The sequence below is a fragment of the Berghia stephanieae genome, chromosome 7 (assembly GCF_034508935.2).
Source record: "Berghia stephanieae isolate SIO BIC M18660-M18661 chromosome 7, UCSD_Bste_1.3, whole genome shotgun sequence".
In the NCBI taxonomy this organism is placed as follows: Eukaryota; Metazoa; Mollusca; class Gastropoda; order Nudibranchia; family Aeolidiidae; genus Berghia; species Berghia stephanieae.
In genome coordinates, this window is record NC_088366.1 from 4,393,226 (window position 1) to 4,418,772 (window position 25,547).

The 25,547-nt window shown below is 36.7% G+C and overlaps 1 protein-coding gene across 1 annotated transcript in view; it reads left to right on the top strand.

Annotated features, from left to right (window-relative positions):
• LOC144976391 (WD repeat-containing protein 7-like) overlaps nucleotides 1-25,547 on the top strand; it is a 98,301-nt gene that overhangs the window by 57,008 nt on the left and 15,746 nt on the right. The window contains 12 exon segments of the mRNA XM_078920655.1: nucleotides 8-139; nucleotides 2,043-2,180; nucleotides 10,900-11,072; nucleotides 12,544-12,760; nucleotides 13,904-14,067; nucleotides 16,764-16,879; nucleotides 17,987-18,113; nucleotides 18,602-18,721; nucleotides 19,739-19,931; nucleotides 22,860-22,940; nucleotides 22,943-23,080; nucleotides 23,859-24,045. Coding sequence (XP_078776781.1) covers nucleotides 8-139; nucleotides 2,043-2,180; nucleotides 10,900-11,072; nucleotides 12,544-12,760; nucleotides 13,904-14,067; nucleotides 16,764-16,879; nucleotides 17,987-18,113; nucleotides 18,602-18,721; nucleotides 19,739-19,931; nucleotides 22,860-22,940; nucleotides 22,943-23,080; nucleotides 23,859-24,045 — 1,786 coding nt within the window.

Consider the following 25,547-nt stretch of genomic DNA (forward strand, 5'->3'; position numbering starts at 1 on the left):
TTTTTAGTTCACCTTTTGACAGAGGAATACGCCTTGTTGTCACCTGCGGAACTGGAAGCGCGTGGGATGAACGTTTCTTTTGATTCACGGGGTCATTTCCCCACTGGGGATGGCAAAGACGCCCAGCAAAAGTTGGCAGGTGAGTCGAAGTGAATGTTTAAGCTGTTTGAAGCTTTGGACTGTTAAAAATGTCCTCTACAAAATGAATATGACAGTTTTAAAAGAGATCAAAGCAGCAGTTTTTGGGCTCAAAACCCTTCTTCAGCCATAGTGACAGGAGAAGGCCTTTGAGTACAAAATATTCCATGTTTGGTATTTTGTTCTTTTTTTTTTATTCTGAAAATGTATATATTTTTGTATATATTACTTTTTACAGGTCAGTGAAGTGAGGTGTGTACGACTAGTAAAAATAACAATAATCTGTTTTCAGTTTGAGCTAAACAGCGTGACTGTAAAACATTGAACAATTTGAAAAAGGATATTTCATCGGACAATGAAGGATTGTAATGTGTTTTTCTGGGTGGGGTTCCTGACCTCCCATAGTGGACAAGGAGGCACTTACTGTGTCTTTTATCCCTCTATATCTGTTATACAACATACTTTCTGTCTTTGTCTTGGAATGAGATTACTTGGTTTTGTTTTGACCCTGGCCGGATACCCTAGCTGGGAGGGAAACAGTCAAATGTAGAGTTAGAGTTTGGGGAGATTAATTTTTGTCTTGTAAATCATCTCTCTGTTATGCACTGTGTTTGTATTTTATATGTATATATAATTTGTAAACATTCGAGTGTGTTCCCCTTAGTGGGGACCTTTGCTTGTGTCAGGATGAGACATTTAGGTGATCTCAAACTAAGTACACTGATTGTAGTATGCTCTTGGAATCTACATCTGTTCCCTATTTGAACTAATTCCCTTTATCTTACTTGTTCTTGGGTACTTTGATTGTAATTGTTAATTTTGACCATCCCATTTTCCTCCTTTTTACTGGCGCTGACAGGACCTTAACGTGTTGCAAGCGCAGTAAAACCCTTAAAAAACAAACAAAACAAACAAATATGTTTTCAAATAATGATGAAATGGGCATGGACATCTCCTGCATGTATTCAAAGACTTTCTAGGTTCTATTGTGTGTCGTTTTGTTTTTGACAAATACAGGCTTGCCAACCAGTATAATTTCTCATATTTTAATTTGCTTTGAGATCCAAAATTTTGTAATATGGGAATGTTGACAAAAATAATATATGCTGAATGCAGAAAGTCAGAGTTTGTAATTAAAGGGGCGGAAAATTGAGATAAGTTGAAAAGTTGAAGGTCATTAAATTTCGTCTCCTCCTAGATGAGAATCTGAGTGGCCAGACAGATAATTGTCATAGGAATTGCAGGATTTTCCTTCCCTCTACCAGCTTGATAAGTCTTCATTAATTCGGTGAATGTTAAATTTTGATATATTGGATTTTTAACATGTTGAAAATATTTTTTTTGAAAAAATATGAGAAAATGACCATAAATATTGGGGAAAATGGGATAAATCATTTCAAATGGTTGAGGTTGATTGGCAATTCTGCAAATAATTTTGCAGTAGAGAAGGCTCCATCATCTTTGTTGTTGTTTTTTAAATAGTAACATTTAAAATTTCTAACTTGAGATTGATACTTTTGTAAATCTCTACGTAAAAAATGTTGTTACCAATTCTGTGATTCGTTCGGAGTTGATTTGCTGTTACTGCTGCTGTCTTGGTGAAAATGATTTGGCATGCAGTTGCAATCAGATAATGAATGATAGAAACCATGATTTGGGGGAAATTTCAGTCTCAATGGTCAAAGTTTGACGGGTCTGGTTCTGTGTGTGTTAGGTTTTTCTTTTCTTTTCTTTTTTTTCCCCCATTATCATTGTTTATCTGATAAGTTTTTAAAATGTTTAAAATTTTATCTTGATTCTTTTTTTTTTATTTTTGAAAATTTACATTATGTGCTTAAGTTGGTTCAGGGTCTACATCCTTTCTATTTCATTGTTCCATATTTTATAATCCCTGACTTGTCCAGAAGGTTTTCAGTTGATAGACAATGACATGTCGTTCAGGTTGCCGTTGGTGGAAGATTATTTTAGTGATGAGGATGAGGGTGAACCTGTTATTATTGCCAGACGCCACAAACGTATGAGGAGAGGAAAGACATTTTATGGTGAACGAAACAGTCCTGCATAAGATTATCTCTTTAACCTGCTTTTATTTTGATATGATGTGACAGCTTTTAACCTATACAGATGTTGCTGCTCAAAGCTCGTATAAATAAATAACAGTGTGAATTTGAATGTAAGCTGCAATTTAATATGCGAAAACAGATAAAATGGACATTATGGATTTCCCCTTTATCAACAAAACAGGATGAATGAAACACTACAGACGTTGTTTCATCCTGTTTTGTTAATAACGGGGAAACCAGAAACGTCCATTTTATCCATTTTCGTATATCAAATTGAAGCTTACATTCAATTTCACATTGTTTTTTTATAGCTTCTAACCTAGGATTTTAGCATTATTGCTTTTGGAATTTGGAAGGATTTCCCTGTCACAAGATGACGTTGGGTTTGATTCCAAGTGTACCTATTTGCAGGTCTGATAACTCGATTAATTGTGGGCTCATTGATGTAGTAATGTAAATGGTCTCAAACTGACACAAAAGATTGTTTTCAACAACAATCTTTACCAATTGACTGTCATATTCTGGGAAAAGTTAATATTTAAACATTTGCCCAGAAAACTCGACCTTCAAATATTGATCAATTTAAATGAGCCTCGTCTTGGCAAAAACTCTCAAACCCGGGACTTTGTGCGGAGTCAACTGGTTAAAGTGAGCCCACAGTCGTGTTCTGTTTTCAGACCTGTTAATGTGTGCACGTCGGTGTGATTGCATTGGGAAAGTGTTCAGAATTCCATGGGCAAGCGTGCCAGAATCATTCGATCATACCCCTAGACCTGCAAATTATTTGAATTGTATTGTTTATGTTTTTATAATGACAATTATTTATCCCTCTTCTTGTATTACTGTTTAAATTGGAATAGAGGCTTGACAATTTTACATCACCAGTTATTTGTGAGAATGTGACATCATTACGCATTAACATTTATTTTAACACACAAATTATCTTAAATTGGGTTGGGTTTTTTTTATTTGACTTATTTTAATTAACACCAAAATGTAAATTAGAATCGTGCAGACATGAAGATGCCTTGCACATGCAGTCTTTGTTTTTATCATTAAGATTTATAATATCTAACTTTATAAACCCGTTTTTAGGATTTTTATTTGTTTTCTAAGTTTTTACAATTTCACATCCTAAACGGATTCTTCTGCTTCTTCCATGATTGCTGTGAATTCCTGTTTTTTCAATTTGCATTCAAAATATAGAAATACATCAAACCAACATTTTTTCTTGCTCCTTATGTCTCTAATATTGAACTGTGTGTTTACGTCTACAATATGACATTTAGAAATTTTGCCACTTTCAAAGCTTTTTGTCAGCTCTCTCCTCCCACATGATAAAAAAAAACAACAACCCCCAAACAAGTCTGGTTTTGAGGTATTTCTATTTGTAAATGTAACATACAAACCACACAAGAATATTCTTTCTCATAGTTAACCAATTGTTCTGGAATTCTATTTTTTTAAAATATATATAAATGTGGTTAGTTTTTTCCCACTGAAGGAACACTCTTCAGTTTCATTGCTCTTGAGGCGATTGCCGAACCAAACCTGAACAATCAGGACCCAAAGGAGATTCAAGAAGCTGGTTTTATTTCCCTGACTAAAGTTGTTTCATAAAAAAGTAAAGAATTACACCCTTCCGCCACGATATCATAAGATATCGTAACTTAGGCATTCCACAAAGTAATATAGATAATTCATCAAACAAGATGTCTGATGTCAACAGGAATCACCCGTGTTGTCTAAATGAGCAAATTGGGGGTTAATAATCTTGCCCAACACTACGTGGCATTTTCCCCTCTGAGCGGTATTTCAGTGCTGGGTCAACTAGACCCCATTAGTGGGGTCAGCCCATGGGTGCAACAGGTAGCGGTCAGGGGAAATCTCTGATGCCACTGATGGTAATTAATTGCTGCAATATTTCATGGTATTGCTCAGTTGCTAACATGAATATGAAAATTGTTCCCTCACCACAAGCAAAGCAAGGGTTTCTATCATCATATGCCATGGTTGATAATAATGTATCCTCTTAAGGCTGCTCATAAGAGAGGTGTCAATTTAGTGGTTTTTGAGCTGTCAATGAAATTAATTTGTTGTAATTTGCATATTTAATAATTTAATTCCCAAGGGCAGAAAATGATTGAAACAAGCATCATTGTAAAGTAAACATGATTATCTTGACACATGCCAAGTTTTTGTTGTCCGGGCAGTAAAATCTTAAAAGATATGAATTTTTAAATTTTAAAATTCTTATTTGCATGACTTGGTGAGATCCTCATTTTCTCTCCCATAGTATTCCATGCCATGCATTATGTCCAAATATCAGTTTAGGAATAAAATATAAACCATTAGATGAAAATAATATTAATCTTAGTTTTTAAAGCATTTAATTGATTTAAATATTATGAGTTTTGGGCATATTTGAAAGCCAACTTTTCAATGGCTTGATGACTCTTTTCTATACTTAAATCCCTTGCGATTCAAGTCAAAATTATATCTTTTATAAATGTTAGGCATTATTGTTTGAAGATGTATAGTATTCTGCTTTTGTGTGGTTGTCTCAGGAAATGCCGACTTTATAGTGTCATATAGGTGTCAATATTTAGGGTATTCTTGCATGTTGAATAAGTAATATAATGTAAGGTCAAGTTCTCCTTTTGTGCACAAGTGAATGTGTTAACTTTTTATAGACTGAAGCGTCCAGATATATATGGCAGTGATTTCCCATAAATTAAATGATCTTGCTGTGGTATGCCTGTCGTGTTATACTGATTTGACTCTGATTGTTGTTCAATTGTTTTATCTCTAAATTTGACTGACTGGAGTTCAATGGTATATCAGATGACTGTATAAGACAATGACTAAATGTGTATTCTTGGAAGAAAGGAGATGATTCTATATAGGCGGCCTCTATTCTCACCCCCCCCCGGCCGATTGGATTACCGAAAAAAACGTCGCCGGCTTTTTGCGATTTGGATTTGATTGATTTTTTTTTTTAATTGTGCAACTTGTGACAAGAAACTTAACAAATTACTGCATTACAACCTTTGGATTAAACATACAACAATTGTGGACTACTGGACTACTATTATGAAGACTAGCATCCGGGGGGTGAGAATAGTCACTTCGTTCTACATAACCTATGTGGACAGTGTGTTCGTTTTGAATGTAGTTGGTCGATAAGGAGAAAGAGGTCGCTACTTGGAATGAACTAAATGCCCTCATACTTTTGAATCCTCTTTTGTCCACATCTGTGTCCGTCTGTTTGAGCAAATCATTTACTTTAACCGCACCAGTGCTTAGTGTTAGTTGTAATTGATCATTGATACTACAATATTTCTAGTATGTCCAGTAACCTTGTTGGGTGATTTAATTTTTTCTTGTAAAGAGGTCATACTTTATAGGCAGATTGATAGTAAATTGAGATATTGAAATCATATACAATATTGGTTTTTAGTTTTTACTGGTCAATAAAATCTTATCCTCGTGAGTTATTTTACCACATAATGACATAAATCATATCAGTTAACTGTTACTGTTATGACCAACACAACTTTTTGGGAGGAATCGAAGTGGTAAAAAAATATACAGAACAAACAAAACCATGAATAAATCAAGAAAATCAACTGCCAATATGATCATAATGCACAGATAGATGCATATATGTAATTTTGATATTATTAAAACTCTTGAGATACTGCCGCTGAGTTTTGAATAACACATTTTTTATTTAAGTGCACCATAATTTACAAGTACTTTAAATTAGATCCACAATTTGTGATATCTAAAGAAAACTATTAACCACAGGAATATCAAATTTTCACTGATGTTTAGAGAGACAACTGATTTTTTAAATCAAAATAATAAAGTGAAAGAGTATGTTATTGTTTTCCCGCTATACAGACATAATATTATAAGACCATAAATATCCATAATTGCCCCAATTGGACACGGCACTGCCTGATACCAGTTGAACTCCAATGCCCTCACTCAGGTAGCGAGCAGGGAGGGTTATTGGTCCCTTGGGAGTTCCAACTAAAATAGCGCTGATTCCATGTAGTGCCAAGGAAAAAGAATGAAAGTGCCTGAAGCTGGGCTCGAACCAGGTCACAGTGCAATGCCTTAACCACTGCCACTTCATCCCCCTTGTTTGAGTTATTTCAGATAGCTGTGAAAAAGGCATTAATGACACCACACACCGAGATGGTTTAATGAATCTTACTCTGTGAAAAAGGCATTAATGACACCACACACCGAGATGGTTTAATGAATCTTACTCTGTGAAAAAGGCATTAATTACACCAGACACCGAGATGGTTTAATGAATCTTACTCTGTGAAAAAGGCATTAATGACACCACACACCGAGATGGTTTAATGAATCTTACTCTGTGAAAAAGGCATTAATGACACCACACACCGAGATGGTTTAATGAATCTTACTCTGTGAAAAAGGCATTAATGACACCAGACACCGAGATGGTTTAATGAATCTTACTCTGTGAAAAAGGCATTAATGACACCAGACACCGAATGGTTTAATGAATCTTGCTCTGTAAAAAAGGCATTAATGACACCAGACACCGAGATGGTTTAATGAATCTTGCTCTGTAAAAAAGGCATTAATGACACCAGACACCGAGATGGTTTAATGAATCTTACTCTGTGAAAAAGGCATTAATTACACCAGACACCGAGATGGTTTAATGAATCTTACTCTGTGAAAAAGGCATTAATGACACCAGACACCGAGATGGTTTAATGAATCTTGCTCTGTGAAAAAGGCATTAATGACACCAGACACCGAGATGGTTTAATGAATCTTAGTCTGTGAAAAAGGCATTAATGACACCAGACACCGAGATGGTTTAATGAATCTTACTCTGTGAAAAAGGCATTAATGACACCAGACACCGAGATGGTTTAATGAATCTTGCTCTGTAAAAAAGGCATTAATGACACCACACACCGAGATGGTTTAATGAATCTTACTCTGTGAAAAAGGCATTAATGACACCAGACACCGAGATGGTTTAATGAATCTTGCTCTCCACAAGACAGATTGCTACCAACACCTCAGTGTCAATTTTTTTGTTGTTCAATTATTGACTGTTTTATTTTGTTTTCAGAAGACTCGGGAATTGCAAGGAAAAAAACAATTCAACGTAAAGTGCCCAATATGTTTTTTTCTTTTTTAGTTTGTTTAACAGTTATGTCTTCTTGAAATTAGTGACCACCAACCACGTATACACCATGTTGTTTTACCTGCATGAAATTACCTTTGAATTATTTTAATCTTCATACATAACACAGGGTGCCAACTTTACGTAAAAAATGTGTATTCTAAAAATTACAAAAAACAACTTTTGTATAGCGCAATATCCACTTAATGTGTTCAAAGCGCTTTACAAGGGGTCCCTGACCAACAGCAACATGTAACATGTAGAACAGGACATGATGCCTGTTAGGCGATATTACTGGGTTTTTTTTTTTCCGACTGAGACAACGGTGTTAACGACCAGGTATTCATTTTACACCTGAGTACGGTGAGAGAATGTGAGTAAAGAGCCTTTTCCAAGGACTCAACTAGGCTCGAACTCGGGACCTTCCGATCCGAAAGCGAGTGTCATACCACGAGACCACACCGCCGTATTCTAATGCATTTTTGTTCATTGTACACATTTCGCTCAGGAGTGTATGGATTATTCATTTAAAAAAAAATTATTTAAGCATTTTTAACTATCATACATTCTTTTAGTGTACTTGAACACTTTAACCTGGAAGTTCATATAGAGGGTTCAATATATTATTATTTGGCTCCCTATTGTGAAGCAAAGGCTGAAAATTGAATTGAATTCCTTTGTACTGCAAGTAAAATTAGTCATTCAAATCCAAGAGGTTCATGGAGTCGTGAGTATTTGTTATTCCAGTTTTTGTAGCATTCAATTTGCAATGACAATTAACCAGTATATTTTTGACCAATCAAAACATGGAATTCGTGACACACCTTCACACATGCTCTGACAAACATGGTTGGTTGTATATAAACAATAATAGGAATGAAATCGACATCTCTCTGATCATTGTTATTGTTTTTATACCACCAGTTGGGTGACTATAGTTATCACACGATTTTCTTGATCATATTATAAAAGTTTAATTTTACACATAGTTTTCTGTGTTGTTAGTCATCAAGCGGTAAAACAGTGGGTATTGTACTCATACACATACCATCGAAGGTAAAACATGTGTAGTTCGCTATGTTTACCAATCAATGCCATTTTTTACATTATGGCGACTCTCCTAAAGAGGCCTGGTTATTTAAGTGTCTATTGCTTTCTACCATTGGGATATGGCTCTAGTCTGTTGTATGGAGATCTGCAAAATATGTGTAAGAAAAAAAAAATGATAAAATGAATATTTTTCTCCATAAATTTTCACCAATTTTTTTGTTTGTTTGTTTGTTGTTTTTTTTTTAATTTTAAAAGGACACTCATAATTCTTTTAATTCATTTATTTATTCATATATTTTTTTTTTCATTAAGATTTAAAAATTTGGAATCCATTGAACCAGTGTTGGTCCTTGAATAAATTGAATTCGTGAATTCTTTCTCCTGAATTAATCTCCTGATTCCCTCCCCCAGTATTTTAACGACCAGCAACTGTTGATTTCCCTTCCACTTCCACCCTCCACCTCCCCCCCCCCCCCCCCCCTCAACTTATCCACCCTCTCAGTAGTTTGATTTGGTAATACATGGCCTTAAAACGTTTAGTTTAAGTGTTCTTTAGACAAGTAAGCTATCCCATGATATTTAAAAAAAACTCTTATGATATCTCTCTCTCTCTCTCTCTCTCTCTCTCTCTCTCTCTCTCTCTCTCTCTCTCTCTCTCTCTCTCTCTCTCTCTCTCTCTCTCTCTCTCTCTTACTCTCTCTCTTCACCTGAAAAAAAAAGTCCAAGCTGTTTTGTCAATGTTTCATTTTTCCTCAACTCTAGAACTCAACTTTGTGCTGTCTGCTGACCCTAGAGATAATTACTACTTTTAAAAGTGAAACGAAAACTTGAGCTTCTACATGCGGCTATGTGGTCTGGTAGACACTCCCTTTTGGATTGGAAGGTCCTGGGTTCGAGCCTCACTCTGCGCATAGTTGAGTCCTTGGAAAAGACTCTTTACTCACATTCTCTCACCATTCTCAGGTGTAAAATGAGTACATGGCTGTTAACAGCGTTGTCTTTGTCAGAAAAAAACTGTAGTATCCCCTAACAGGCATCATGTCTTGTTCTAGACGTGACGTGTTGCTGTTGGTCAGGGACCCTTTTGTAAAGTGCTTTAAGCACATTTAGTGGATATTGTACTATATAAAAGCTCAAGTTTTCGTATTTCTTTATTATTGATTGACCTATTAAGAATTTGCTTTTTGACCAACAGTAAAAATGAATCAAGTTTGGAGAATGTAATTGATAGTGCTAGGTAAAGGGAATCAAGCCTGGACAATGGTTGTTCATTCACGGGTTAAAATTCAAATATTTTGGAGGTCAATGACAGGTTGGCAAAATTAAAAGGAGTTCTCAGAGATTGTGGTGGGAAAACACTTTCGTTTTTGTATTTTGTTTTTTTCTAAATTTTCTTTGTAACCAAGTTTTAATTTATTTTGATATTTAAAAAAAATAAGTTTTCTATCGCTTTTTTTTTTTCGTTTCTATTGTTGACCATTATCCTTTTCTTTTCTTTCTTAATTTTTAAAAATTTATATCTCTTCTCTTCTTTTCTTTTCTCCTCTGTCCTTTAATTGTAAAGCGCTTTGAACACATTGAGTGGATATGGTTCTATATAAGGCTCAAGTTTTTAATTAGATATCATGCCTTTAGTCAGTATTGATAATGGTGTTTGGTGGAAGAGAAACAAATCAGGGAATCCTGCAAGGATCAAATTAAGACATGAAGGAGCAGGTACCGGTGTAAGATAAGGAACTTAACAAGTGTGTTTAACTCACTCAATCCTCGAGATGTTTGCTACATTTCGAAATTGGAAAAAAATGTATTACAAAATGAGCATGTACATAGATAGTTTTATTCAACTATCATTCACATGTAAAAACTAAAAACATGAGCTTTGATACTACGGCTATAATTTGTCTCAGAAAAAATGTAATAAATAGGCATGAGGTAAAAGTAACCCGGGTAAACTACGGATATAGTCGGTGTTAGGGTTGAGTGAGTTAAAAGGTGTCAGATAAAGCAAGAAAGAAAAATACAAAAAAAAATAGAACATCTCAAAAAATCAGTCAACCTCGACTGATTTGGGGATGGTTTTTTTTTAGCCTCTGGTCATTTGATATGAAACTCTGGCTTCCGACCAATGTGTTTGAGATTGGAGTTCCATTCCTGTGCTGGGAGTGGTGCAAAGTTGAATATTGTAAATGGCTTTTTATTGGTAATTTTTTTCTCTCCCTGTATTCCGTTCAAAGTAAGTTCCTGGTGGGAAACAGGGTTTTATCTAAATAAATAATTTTTGTTGTTGATTGTGTCAGGGGCTCACCAGTGTCATGTCTCTTCCTACATCCTAAAGGTTGCTGTTGACTTGGGACTCCTTGTAAAATGTTTTGAGTACATTTTGTGGATATTTCACTATATAAAATATTATGTTTGCTTTCTTTTCGGGTGTGTGCTTCATAAATTTTTTTTTTCTTTTCTCAGGACTTTTAGCCATAGCCAAGGAGAAGGCCGAAAACGTCAGCCAGAAAATTCAATCCAAAATCGACGTTGCGGGAAGCGGTTCCAGTCCCTCCCACAATGCATCAGCCCAGGCACAGAAGAAGACGGGATCGAGCAGAGGGGAATCGAAGCGACCAGAAAACATCATAATAACAGTAGGCTTGTTTTATTTATTTGTTTGTTTTTTTAACCCTCTCCTTACCACCCATAGGAAAATCGTTACTTATTCTGATTTCATTTTGTTATAGTTATAACTATAAAAACTCGCCACTGTATTATAGAGCTCATTAAAAAAAAAAAAAAAATATATATATATATAGAATATACTCATTGCTATACTGTTTAAAAAATCTATTTTTGTGTTGGGTGATTATGAGGTTTCAGGTAAATTTATAAAAATAACTGGTAAGGGGAGAGTTAATGAAATATTTGATTGTAAAGCATGTTATAGTTTACTACATATACACAGCCCAGTTCTTTATACAGATGACATTTTGGGGCAGGGTGGCTCAGTGGTACAGTCTTTGCTTCGTACCCGTAAGGTACCGTATTCGACTACCCACTGCGTTCTGTGGCCAAGCAAGTCACTTCGCCTTAGCTCAGTTTGTGGCGCTGACGCCTGGGTCATTCCAGTCGTCCCTTGGAATAGAACCTTTAAAAAAATTTCCCCTTGGGGATGAATAATGGGAATTTTTTTTTTTTTTAATTTTAATTTTGTTTTAAAGAAAAAATAAACTTGAGGTTTTTTTTTTGTCATCCTAAGGTTCAAACTGGTATTCTGTTGGGATAAAGAAAAAAAACCCCCAACCAAATTAGGCCTTTTCATTAGATGCTGTTGCCTAGGCATTCCATGAATGAATATAGATAATGCAGCATCATGTTTTGTCATACATGTTAAATGTTGCTGTTGACTAGGAACCCCTTGTAAAGTCCTTTGAAGCAAGTTTAGTGGATATTAGGCTGTATATATATATATAAATTATCAAAAGGAAAACCATGAAATAATGGTACTCGACTTTTTGATAAAAGGAGCTATTTATATAATATTTCAAGTTTGTAACTGCTGTATATTTTATGAATATTTTATTTATTTAATTATATTTGATGTTTATTTTGCTTTTAATTAGCTACGTATTTTCATCAATGAGTCCATGCCAGTGTATAAATCTGTGCTAATATAACGATGAATGATGTGTAACACTGTGATAATTTCCATTCAGGATCAATAAAGTATATCTTATCTTATCTTATAATTATGACCATCTTCTACAATATTGTTTCGAGCGTTCGTTCTCATCGGGAAATCTTGATTGAGCTTTTTTTGAGCTTTTTTTAATATAGCGCAATATCCACTAAACGTGCTCAAAGCGCTTTACAACGGGTCCTGGCCAACAGCAACATTTAAAATGTAGGACGGGATATGACGCCTGTTAAGTGAGTACGGTGAGAGAATGTGAGTAAAGAGCCTTTTCCAAGGACTCAACTATGCGCCGAGCGCGAGGCTCGAACCCATGACTTTCCGATCCGAAAGCGAGTGTCTTACCACTAGACCACATAGCCGCACTTGTCTAATACTTGAAATATTTTGTATATTGACTTTGACCGTTTGTGTTTGTAACCATCCAGGAGTCCCTGAGTATGGCCATTGGAGAACTGTTCATGTCGTGTTTGCACGCCTGGGGCCTGGACGTCATGCTGGACGAAATCTGCCTCAATAAACTGGGCCTGCACAAGCCTCGATGTCCCATCAGCTTTGGCCTTCTGTCCCGGGGAGGTCACATGTCCTTGATGCTGCCAGGATGGCATCGAGCTAGGAATGGACCAAATAATGCACCTGGCAAAAGTTTGTAAAAATAATATAGTTTCTACACTGGGTTGGGGTGGCGTCTTTTGACCTCTGTTGATAGAAGGGGATGTCACTCTTGCTGTATCTTCTATCCGCCTGTATCCGTTTTCCTTTTTCATGATCCTTTATGCTTTTGTCTTGGAATAAAATTACTTGGTTTTGTCCTGGCCCTGACCAGGTCTGTATTTGAGAAACAGATGTTTGTGTATGTATTAGTTTTGGGAGATTTTTTTTTTCCTTGTTAAACTCTCTTATGTACTGTATTTCTTTTTTTTTTTTTAATTTTTATTTTGGTTTGGTTTGTTTGATTTTAATATAATGTCTTGTAAACATTTGAGTACATTCCCCACATTTGGGATCACGTTCCTGTGTCTGGATGGGACGTTTTGATGATCTCAAATAATGTATTTCAATAGATTGCTTTTGGAGTTTAAATCTAGTCCCTATTTGATTTCAGTCCCATTTGTCTTACATTTTCTTCGGTTCTTTTTTAAAATTACTTTTTAGAGTCTAAGAATCAATAAGATAGAAATAACAATATCAGAACAAAACAATGGGTGTCATCTTAACCCTCTCCATACCAACCATAGGAATATCGTCACATTCGTTACGATGCAACCAACAATTTTACCATTCTGATTTATTTGTACACCACATTTTTTTATTTTTGTTTATCTTCAAAAATCAAGATAGATTTCAAAGGTCAACTCTTTTTTTTTTTTCTTTTTCCCCCCGTCTATTTTTAATGGAAATGAAAGTTGATTAGGCAGAGCACTTTAACATGAGATACTGGGTACTGGTGCTGAAATGACCTTAGAGTATTTTATTCGCTGTTAACTCTCCTTACCGATGATTTCAGGATTTTCCTAAAAATGTCAGGTTTACCAATCAGAAATTATTTTTTTTAAAAACTCAAACAATCTCTCTACAAAACAACTTTATGTTCTTATTGGTTATAAAAAGATAATTGTGATGTGCAAAATAAATCTGTATAAGAAAAATGTATATTGTGTCGTAACAAATGTGAAGATTTAGCTGTAGGTGGTCAGGAGAGGGTTAAACCCCAAAATCTTAAGAAAAACAGTAAAAGTCATTATCTATAACATCTCTTTTCACTTTTTAATCTTAAAAATCTTTCAGCCTCGCCCTTACCATCCCGTGTAGTCCCCCAGCCATCCATTGACCAATCAGCCGACAAGCTGTCATCACCGTCTTCGTCACCCAAACCCCCTCGACCCCCACCCCCCAGGAAATCCCCAAGCACCATGGCCAAACGACAACAAGCCTACGAGTTTTCAACCAAGGTATTTTAAAAATTCAATTGAATTTTCATAAACTGTAAGAACGTATTATATCTCCCCGCCTTTTTAATTTTTTTTCCTTTATCTTTAACTTTTCTTTTCTTTGCGGCGATTTGGTCTTGTGGTATGACATGTGATGATGCACTCAGTGTATAGATGAGTCCTTGGAAAAGGCTCTTTACTCACATTCTCTGACCATACTCGAGTCTAAAACAAGTACCGTCTGCATTTTATTGATGCTTTGTGTTTAAGGTCTCTTTACTGGTTGGAGATCAGAAGAAAAATTTCAGAAGAATAGCAGAAAGGAATAAAATGTGATCACTTTCCATTCAAAAGATAATATATTCAAAAGCTCATATTTTCCTGACATGATCGGTATGTTGAATACACTGGAACAAGAAATCAAGACAGCTAAAACGCAGAAGAGTTTTGTAAGCTTATTGAGAGCCCACTTAAGCCTCATCTATATATATCTGTATGTGTTGAGTATTATGCTGAAGATGTCTGGTATTCTTTGAAAAACAAAGCTTTAATTTCACTGCCCAAGAACCAAAAGAGTAGATTTAAAAGATTCACTAGTGGCGGCCATTGAGGTGAAGGTGTTTGATAAGTAATTCACAGATGGCATGCAGGAAGAACAAGTATCGGTAAGTAATTCCAGTCCCAGATGGTGGTATGCAGGAAGAACAACATATGCTTCTTGTTTGACAACACGACCAAAAAAACATCAACACCACCATTCTGCATCTGGTTTTGTGCGTGTTTTTCAGTACTGTACATGTCTTGTTTAATACCAAAAAAACATCAACACCACCATCCTGCATCTGGTTTTGTGCGTGTTTTTCAGTACTGTACATGTCTTGTTTAAGACCAAAAAAACATCAACACCACCATCCTGCATCTGGTTTTGTGCGTGTTTTTCAGTACTGTACATGTCTTGTTTAATACCAAAAAAACATCAACACCACCATCCTGCATCTGGTTTTGTGCGTGTTTTTCAGTACTGTACATGTCTTGTTTAAGACCAAAAAAACATCAACACCACCATCCTGCATCTGGTTTTGTGCGTGTTTTTCAGTACTGTACATGTCTTGTTTAATACCAAAAAAACATCAACACCACCATCCTGCATCTGGTTTTGTGCGTGTTTTTCAGTACTGTACATGTCTTGTTTAATACCAAAAAACATCAACACCACCATCCTGCATCTGGTTTTGTGCGTGTTTTTCAGTACTGTACATGTCTTGTTTAATACCAAAAAAACATCAACACCACCATCCTGCATCTGGTTTTGTGCGTGTTTTTCAGTACTGTACATGTCTTGTTTAATACCAAAAAAACATCAACACCACCATCCTGCATCTGGTTTTGTGCGTGTTTTTCAGTACTGTACATGTCTTGTTTAATACCAAAAAAACATCAACACCACCATTCTGCATCTGGTTTTGTGCGTGTTTTTCAGTACTGTACATGTCTTGTTTAAGACCAAAAAAACATCAACACCACCATCCTGCATCTGGTTTTGTGCGTGTTTTTCAGTACTGTACATGTCTTGTTTAATACCAAAAAAACATCAACACCACCATCCTGCATCTGGTTTTGTGCGTGTTTTTCAGTACTGTACATGTCTTGTTTAATACCAAAAAAACATCAACACCACCATCCTGCATCTGGTTTTGTGCGTGTTTTTCAGTACTGTACATGTCTTGTTTAATACCAAAAAAACATCAACACCACCATCCTGCATCTGGTTTTGTGCGTGTTTTTCAGTACTGTACATGTCTTGTTTAAGACCAAAAAAACATCAACACCACCATCCTGCATCTGGTTTTGTGCGTGTTTTTCTGTACTGTACATGTCTTGTTTAATACCAAAAAAACATCAACACCACCATCCTGCATCTGGTTTTGTGCGTGTTTTTCAGTACTGTACATGTCTTGTTTAATACCAAAAAAACATCAACACCACCATCCTGCATCTGGTTTTGTGCGTGTTTTTCAGTACTGTACATGTCTTGTTTAATACCAAAAAAACATCAACACCACCATCCTGCATCTGGTTTTGTGCGTGTTTTTCAGTACTGTACATGTCTTGTTTAATACCAAAAAAACATCAACACCACCATTCTGCATCTGGTTTTGTGCGTGTTTTTCAGTACTGTACATGTCTTGTTTAATACCAAAAAAACATCAACACCACCATCCAACAGTTGCGATTTCAAGGATTGAATTAAAATGCTCGCCTATAATTCCAGTGGCCATATTAAAAATTTTTTTTTTAAATTAAGGTTTTAAAAATAAAAAATAAAGTAAAATAAGATAAAATTCTCTTTATTCATCTCAACGGGGAAATTTGTCTCTAGGATCTATTCCAAGGGAAGACTGGAATAACCTAAGTGTTAGCCACAGTGCAGCGCCGCAGATTGAGCTAGGGTGAGGTGACTTGCTCAAGGCCACCAGCGCAGCGGCGGGTGATCGAACTCAGTACCTTTCGGGTATGAACTACTGACCGTACTGCTGAGTCATGCTGCCCCCTTCATGGTACCAACACACAAAACTCATGATAACATCTACAGTCTGTTTGCTGGACTTACGGGAAAACTAATCAACCAACTGCTGGTCTAAAAACAACAAAGAGCTTTTAGTGACCTCAACGTCATTCACTCTATGGATTATCTTGTTTATCTTTACCTTTACCAGCTGCGATGGCAAATCTCTAGTGCTGTGACAACCCAACACCTGCTGTCTGTCATCTCCGTGGCCAACACCCTGATGGGGATGAGTCGGGCTGGTTTCCTACAGCACGGACAAGTCAGGTGAGAATTAATGTACACAGGTATATGGTATTGACACTTACAGTCGGGCTTTGTTGAGCTTTCTTGTATAGCACAATATCCACTAAACATGCTCAAAGCACTTTACAAGGGGTCCCAGACCAACAGCAACACTTAACATGTAGGACAAGACATAACGCCTGTAAGGCGATATTACAATTTCTTTTTTGGACAGAGACCATCCTGTTAACGACCAAGTACTCATTTTACACCTGAGTATGGTGAGAGAATGTGAGTAAGGAGACTTTTCCAAGGACTCAACTATTCGCCAAGCAAGGCTCGAACCCAGGATCTTCCAATCAGTCGGAGGTGAAAATTTTGGATTTGCATTTTTTTTCATTTTGTGAAGGAATATGCTTCCCAAAGCATTTTAATCTTTATTTGAAGTAAATCGGGTGATTTTCATGAAGTTATGGTCAGATGTATGGGAAAGGTATCCAGCAAATTTTCTCAAATTTCATACTTTTTCAACATGACTAGCTGTAAAAAATATTTAGAAGTGAAATTAAGATTTGGTATTTCCCGAAGATGTAAAAAAGGGTTGATTCTATCATTTATGACAAGAACTCATTTGATAAAAATTGACCTTCTAACTAAACTTGGCAATATTTCAGTTCAAACATTTTCACAATCCGACTGATTATGTCATGCACTGTAACATATATGAATTATTTATTTGCCATATTAAAAAAATTTCTGTCTCTTAAGTACGGAGAACATTATTTGTCCGCTGTACTCGGAACAGTCGCGTTTTAAAAATATGGCTAGAAAACTTGTCTTTCAAATATCGCCCAATTAGAATGAGCCTCATCCTGCCATAAACTCTCAAACCTAGGCCTTCCTTAAAGTAATATATAAAAGCTCATTTTTTTTTTTTCTAGAAGACAAATACCATCCTAGAATTTCTGAAATATTCCATGTCAAGCCGGTCCCAAATCAATTATAGTTCAGTGCTGTAAAACCCTAGTTTTAATCTATATTGAACTATTGGTTGTTCAGTGAAATCCACAATGTATAAAACTCAATACCAAATATAAAATTGGTTTGGTTTCTCTTTCATTTTTCTACCCCCAACCTTCGGCAATGAAGAGTCCACACCAATTCTGTATCATCCAACCAAGGCATTTTGGTCTACGAGACCGATAGTCAGGACAGCAGTGATGGCGGATCGGATGAAAACCCAAACAACTCCACCGTCCAAGCACAAGTAAAGCAGGTGAGAAAGAAACTAACACAACGAAACAAAAAACACCCCCAAAACCATGGGTTAGAATGTGTACCTAAATGAAACTAATAGATATGAGCATTTATATATTGCATTTTCTAGTGAGCTTCATAATGTATCGTTTATTCCCCCAGCGGGCTGCATGGAATCATGTTTCCATTTTATGCAGTACCGGTTGCCTGTAAGGTATCCTTTTTGTACTACCACTCTTACTAAATACATCAATGCCTATAGCAAGGTACTCATTCATTCCTGAGTTGAATACAGTAATGTGTGTAAAGTGCCTTCCCCAGAGGAACAACATTGGGACCAGAAATTTCCCAATATCACCATCACCCATCCAGCCACTGTTCATGTTTAACATTGCTTGACCTTTTTTGAGATGACATTCAGTATATTCAGTACAAGTTGCCTCTAAATTGTCTTATTTATATTTCATCATCATCATCATCATCACCATCATTGTTGTCATTCCACAGGGCTGGAGTCTTCTGGCAGCCTTACACTGTGTCCTCCTGCCAGAGATGGTGGGACCACAAAACTACAGGTGTCCCCAGCTGGAGATGTTGGCAAGGAGATGGCAAGACAGATGTCTAGAGGTAGGTTGTGCATATTACAACTTATTTGGATGAATTGGAATTTTTTTCTCTCTTGTTTGGACCATATGACACTCACTTTCGGATCGGAAGATTCCTGGGCTCGAGCCTTGCTAGGTGCATAGTTGGAGTCCTTGGAAAGACACTTTACTCACATTCTCTCACCGTACTCAGGTGTAAAATGAGTATCTGGCCGTTAACATCGATGTCACTGTCGGGAAAAATGTATTATCACCTAATGGGCGTCATGTCTCGTTCTACGTGTTACGTGTTGCTGATGGTCAGAGACCCTATGTAAAATGCTTTGAGCACGTTTAGTGGATATTGTGCGCAATTTTGTTTTTCAATAAACAGACCTGTCAAATGTCTGACAATATGGCCACAATCTTTTTACTCTTTTCATCACTGTGTTGCCCTCTGCAATATTGTAAGCATTATTAACATAAAACATAGATGCCTTGCATTCTGTGAGAAATTTTGAGACAATTTTGTCAGCTGCCATTTGCATAGTCCTTGAGAGTCATAAGACCCATGGAGCCGAAATTTATCCTGGTTTCATTAGCCTGAACCGAACAGTAGCAATTGCTTGATATCCTTTGTCTATCGCAAAGTACTTTCAGCCTGATCTAACAGATCCAGCTACCCAATCAATCATTGTTGGGTGGACAGGATGGTGAGAAAAAAAATCCACTTCACCCGGTATTGATCTCTTTCCCTTTTCATGTAAAGCGAGTGAATTACCAACCGTGCATTACAGTTGACGGGTAAATCTGGCAGAACGTTTTTTTCAATAAACTAGCGTCCTATCCAAAGGTAGCAAGCAATACGTCTTTCCTTTTCATGCAATCGAAATTGAGATAAACTCCGGACGACTAAGGCTAAGACTTGGGTATCCAGTCTCCCCAAAAGTCGAACATCCGGTTGGGTATGAATAAAGGGAATTTATTAATTAACCATCATGTGATTTCTCATTTTAGCATCGCTATTTTAAAAATTATAAATTATTTTTCGTTCATTCAGATCCGAGAGGCAGCCCAAGCTTTGCTGTTAGCCGAACTTCGAAGAATTAATCCAGATGGTCGAAAGAGCCTCCTTGACAAATGGGCTCCTTCCTTACCCTCATACGTGGATCCAGAGTTATCTCTCTTGAGTAATGCTGCTCAGCATGAGGGCGCCGACTATGACTTTGATGAGGAGGACGGTATGATGATAGGTAAGAAACGCTAGACATAGGCGTGTCCTCCAATCAGTGTAAGACAATATGTGTCAGTGCATGACATAATCAGTCGGATGGTGAAAAGGTTTGAACTGAGATATTTCCAAATTTAGTTAGAAGGTCAATTTTTATCCAAAATGAGTTCTGGTTATAAATGATTAAATCAACCCTTTTTGTACATTTTAGGGAAATATGAAAGCTTAATTTCCCTTCTAAATATTTTTTACAGTCAAGTTGAAAAAGTATGAAATTTGAGAATAGTTGCTGGATACCTTTCCCACACATCTGACCATAACTTCATGAAAAATCACCCGATTTACTTTAAATAAAGATTAAAATGCTCTGGAAACGATATTCTTTCAGGAAATGAAGAGAAAAAAATTACAAATCCTAAATTTTCACTTTCCGATTGATTATGTCATGCACTGACACAAATGTGTAGTTCGCCTAACCGGTAGATGTGTTGTTAGGTGTGATTTTTATTGATTTCTAAAACAAAGGTCTGGGATATTTTTATAGTCATTTTAATAAAGTTTTATTCTATATTGTGATACAAATTTCTTGGAAATTCATGAGGATTTTTTTAGATAAATTAACATTGTAGTGTTGTCGATCCCAGTGTTTGAAGAAGAAGAAGAAGAGTGATCAGTCAAAACAAGCAAAGTAATCAATATTAATCCTAGCTTTTTTTTCCCATAAATTCTTTTTTTCTGTCCACTGGTACTATCCAAAAGGTAGCAAGCAATTGTTACTGATTATTGCATGTGACAGATATCCTGTTATGAATACTTTAATCAACAATTAATTGTTGGAAAAAGGTATTTCGGCTTAGATGCTCTTGTCGTTATGTATGGTCCAATTTCAATCTAAGGCACATAATTTTGAATTACGACAATTGTTTAGTTTTTAACCCATTCAACCACTACATGTATGGAGAATAAGAAAACACTTCCATTTATCAGGCAGGCTTTTGAGTAAAAAAAATAAATAACTAGAGCTTTTATATAGCGCAATATCCACTAAACATGCTCAAAGCGCTTTACAAGGGGTCCCTGACCATCATCAACATGTAACATCTCATCTCATGTAGTTCCATATCTGAAGCAGACGTCGGAGGTCATCTTCCGCCAAGCTGATCTATCTCTTGCCAATTCTATTAAAGCAGCGCCACCTTTCTCAGCTTCATCTGTCCAAGTTCTTATCCCTTTCAAATACGTTATTCTTTGTCTTCCTCTTATTCTTTTTCCATTCATCTTTCCAGTCAAGGCAAGTATTTCCAAACCAGGGTGGCGGATAATGTGTCCTAAAAATTCCATTTGGCGTTTGATGATTTTTGTTATCAGTGATCTTTTTCTGTTTGCCATTTCTAAAATTTCTTCATTTCTTTTCCTTTCCATCCATGACACCCTCATCATTCTTCTGTAAAACCACATTTCCACTGCCTCCAGTCTTTTAACCATGGTCTTGTTTATGGTCCAGCTCTCACAACCATATAGCAGCACAGACAGTACATTGCAATCCAGGACTTTGATTTTTGTTTTCATGCTAATATTCCTGTTTTTCATAATTGTATGCAGCTGGTTGAATGCATTCTTCGCCATACCTATTCTTTTCTTTATTTCACAATCTGATTTTCCATTGGATGTTACATTGAAGCCTAAATATTTGAAACATTCAACTTGTTGTATTGTTTGTCCTCTGCTTGTTATTACACAGGCTGGTGGGTTATTATTTTTAGATACCGTCATACATTCTGTTCTACATGTAACATATAGAATGAAATATGGCAGCACCTGTTAGGCGATATTGCTATTCTTTTCGGACAGAGACAAAACTGTTAACATTTTACACCTGAGTATTGTGAATGTGAGTAAAGAGCCTTTTCCAAGAACTCAACTATGTGCAGATCGAGGCTCAAACCCAGGACCTTCTGATCTGAAAGCGAGTGTCATACCACAAGACCACATAGCCGCACAGACCACAGAGACTAATAATCATGGGTGCCAAGATATCCAGCTTAACCGGATTTCCGGCTATTTGAAAGGAATTTTATTTAATTTCTGGCATTTAGATCTCAACCTAATACATACCTGCCTAGTACTGCCAAAAATTTGTCGAATTATGAATTTTTGGCTCCAGCTACAGAGCTACATTCGTCACTTTGACTCAATATATCTTGTTGAAAAGGAAAATTTAGTTCCTTAGATCCTGTCTTGAGGCCTTTGAAGCATTTGTGGATCATGGTGATGGCAAATTGTTTATTTGTAAAGCTATTCAAAGTGAATTTTCTATTATTTCCCCTTGGAAATTATGATTTTTTGACATTTCAAGGAGGCAGCTCTGAACAGGTCACATTTCAAAATGAGTTTCTGACTCTTTAAATTTGCTGGAAATGGATTTCAGGCTTTTATTGGCTTGACCTGCTTGTACATTGTATTTCTGACTTTTAGAAAGGAATTTTAATTTATTTCCGGAATTTAGATCGCCTCACCAAAATGCCATTTAGAGGCAACAGGTCACATTTTAAAATAAGTTTCTGACTTTTTGAATTTGCTGGAAATGGATTGCAGGATTTTTTTTTTTGGCCTGACCTATTTGCACCCATGGTGATAATAGTATACATGCGTTTTGCATTACCTGTTGTCTTTGAGTATGTAGGGCCTTAATGATCCTGATGGATTCCTGCATAGATTAATTATTACATTACATATTATACAATGACTCACTCTTTACTTGACCTAGTCAGAAATCAATATGGTTTCAATGGTATTCCTCCAGAAAACCTAGGTCAAGGTTACGATTATGTCCAGGATAATCCTGCTTCTTTACTTTACAGATCGTATTGTCAAGTGGACAGAGTTTGATTTTGTTCTTGATGTTTGAGTGTTTTTGTATCATTAAAACAACAAAAATTGATCTTTTCAGGGGAGACCTCACCAACCAGCAAACAACTGTCTGTGTCGTTTGAGAGTCGCAGGAAGCAGGCAACAGCCATTGTGATGCTTGGGTAATTGGGGCCGAGTTCGGCCATGAGATGGAACCGAGCAGAAGCCGACAACAGAACGAGGACCTAAAGGGGGCAAAGGGCAAATCAGGGACCATGGATGGGTTTAGTCTGACCAACTACTCCCTAGCCAGACACACAAGTGAGTATGCTGGAAATCGGAGTTATTCTTAGGTCAGTTTCTCAATTCTCGGGGAGAAAAAACAACTGTAATCACTGGAGCTGTCTTTACTCTTTTTGTCTCTCCTTTACCAGAATTGAAACTTGTTGAAAAATGGTGTACCGATCACTTGTGTTAATAATGATGAAAAATATAGAGATAGAGATATGCCAAATGAAAACAAAGAATGAAAATACTTCTTTGAGATTGAAATCCTGGACACACCTGCTAAGAGAGAGGGATGAGGGAATTACCACATTTGTGCTGAACCTGAAAGGAACCAAACTCAGAACCCAACTGGAACAGCACCCCCTACCAGGCTTCCCCTATGGGATGAATAAAGGGAATTTTATTTATTTATTTATTTATTTATTTATTTATTTATTTATTTATTTATTATTTATTCCTCATCTTAAAACTTGAGGTTTTATATAGCACAATATCCACTAAACATGCTCAAAGCGCTTTACAAGGGGTCCCTGGCCAACAGCAACACATAACATGTAGGATGAGACATGATGCCTGTCAGGCGATATTACAATTTTTTGGGACAGAGACAACGCTGTTAATGGCCAGGTACTCATTTTACACCTGAGTACAATGAGAGAATGTGAGTAAAGAGTCTTCTCCATGGACTCAACTATGCGCCGAGCGAGGCTCGAACCCAGGACCTTCCGATCCGAAAGCGAGTGTCATACCACTAGACCACATAGCCGCACATCTTCTCCCATTTAACTTTCCTCCCCACCTATCCATCCAGGCAAAGCCTTGACCTTCCTGTTGCTCCAGCCACCCAGTCCCAAGCTGCCTTTGCACACGCCCATACGCCGAGCGGCCATTGATTTACTGGGACGAGGCTTCACTGTGTGGGAGCCTTATCTAGATGTGTCGGCCATTTTACTGGGACTGCTAGAACTGAGTATCGACTCCAACAAACTGATCCCGAGGTGAGTTTTTTTTTTTTTTAGTTCAAGGAGACAACCATGGATCAAAAATTTATCTGTAACCTCTGAAGTCTGAAGACGTGTTAGTTGTATATTCCATGTATTCACGTTTTTCTTTCCCCTTCTATTTCTTAATGTCGATGGTCGGCAGATACAAAACTCTGAACTCCCGATTTTCACGATCGGTGGGTCAAAACTCTGAAGTCTACATATGAGCTTTGCGCACCGTGTTCTATATAATTTTGAGCGGATTAGACGTATGATGACGTGCGGGTCAGACGTGTGATGACAACATAATCATAGGTCTGATCCGCCCGAAACTAAATACAACATGGTGCGCAAAGCTGGTATGTAGAATTCAGAGTTTTGATCAACCAATCGTGAAAAATCGGGACTTCAGAGTTTTGATCCGACGACCATTGATATCTTCTTATCCCCTTTCTTATCAAAGTATTTATAGCTTTTGTCTTGAGATGATCCATCATATTTGCAACCCACTATCTCAAAACAGTATTATGTCGGGATGACCCAGACCTCTAGAAATGAAATAAGTAGAAATAGGAACCTTGAGCATTTTATGTAAGAAGTCGTATTTATTCTCTAACCTAAAGAATAGATATTAAAAGCAAACTTCATATTTTTGGTAATACATTAAATTCCCTGTACCTAGTTTACTCCGACATAAAACCGTTTTGAGGCATTTTGTATCCAATTCATTTGTATGGAATTTGTATCAGAATCTTTTGCTTTTTTAGTTTGTTCGGTTTTTTTCATTAGAAAAATGGAATTTTTAAATATTGATATTTTGTATCACGTGTGTGTGTGTGTATTTATATCACGTATGTAATCAAATGGAGAGGAAATTGTCATGTGAGGACCTTGGCAGGGGCCTGGATATTTAACAGATTTGCTTGTGAAATGAGTGCTCTATCAAGTGATCTATCAATACACCCCCCTCCCCCCCCCCCCCCCCCCCCACTGCATCATAAAAAGTTGTCCTTCAGAATCATTAGGCTCATGGAGCCAGTTTATCCCGGTTTCTATCGTGTGAAACTAACAATAACAACGTCTTGCTCCTCTTATGATAGAACGCTAGTCTTTCGCAAAGTACTTTCCACCAAACCTAACGGAGTCAACTTCCCAATCCAATCACTGCTAGATGGACAGGGGGGAGGGTTTGGGGTTCTGAAAATATGAAAAAAATCTCAACTTCGCTCAGGATCTCCACCTTGGTCCCTTTGTGTGTGAAGTGAGTGCTCTACCCACTGAGCTTGCAGGACTCCCCCTGTCGATTTTTCTACTTTTTTTTTAGATTTTCCAATAAATTGATTGATAAATTGAAACATAAATTTTACTATGAGCATCAATTGGCACAAGAATTTCCCTAGATTTGTGTGAATTTGAAGCTTAAATATAATGAAATAATAGACAAAATGAGACAATTTAGGGGAGATAATCCTCAGTATCTCAAAATGGGAAAAAAACAGAGTTAGAGAGTTTTGGTA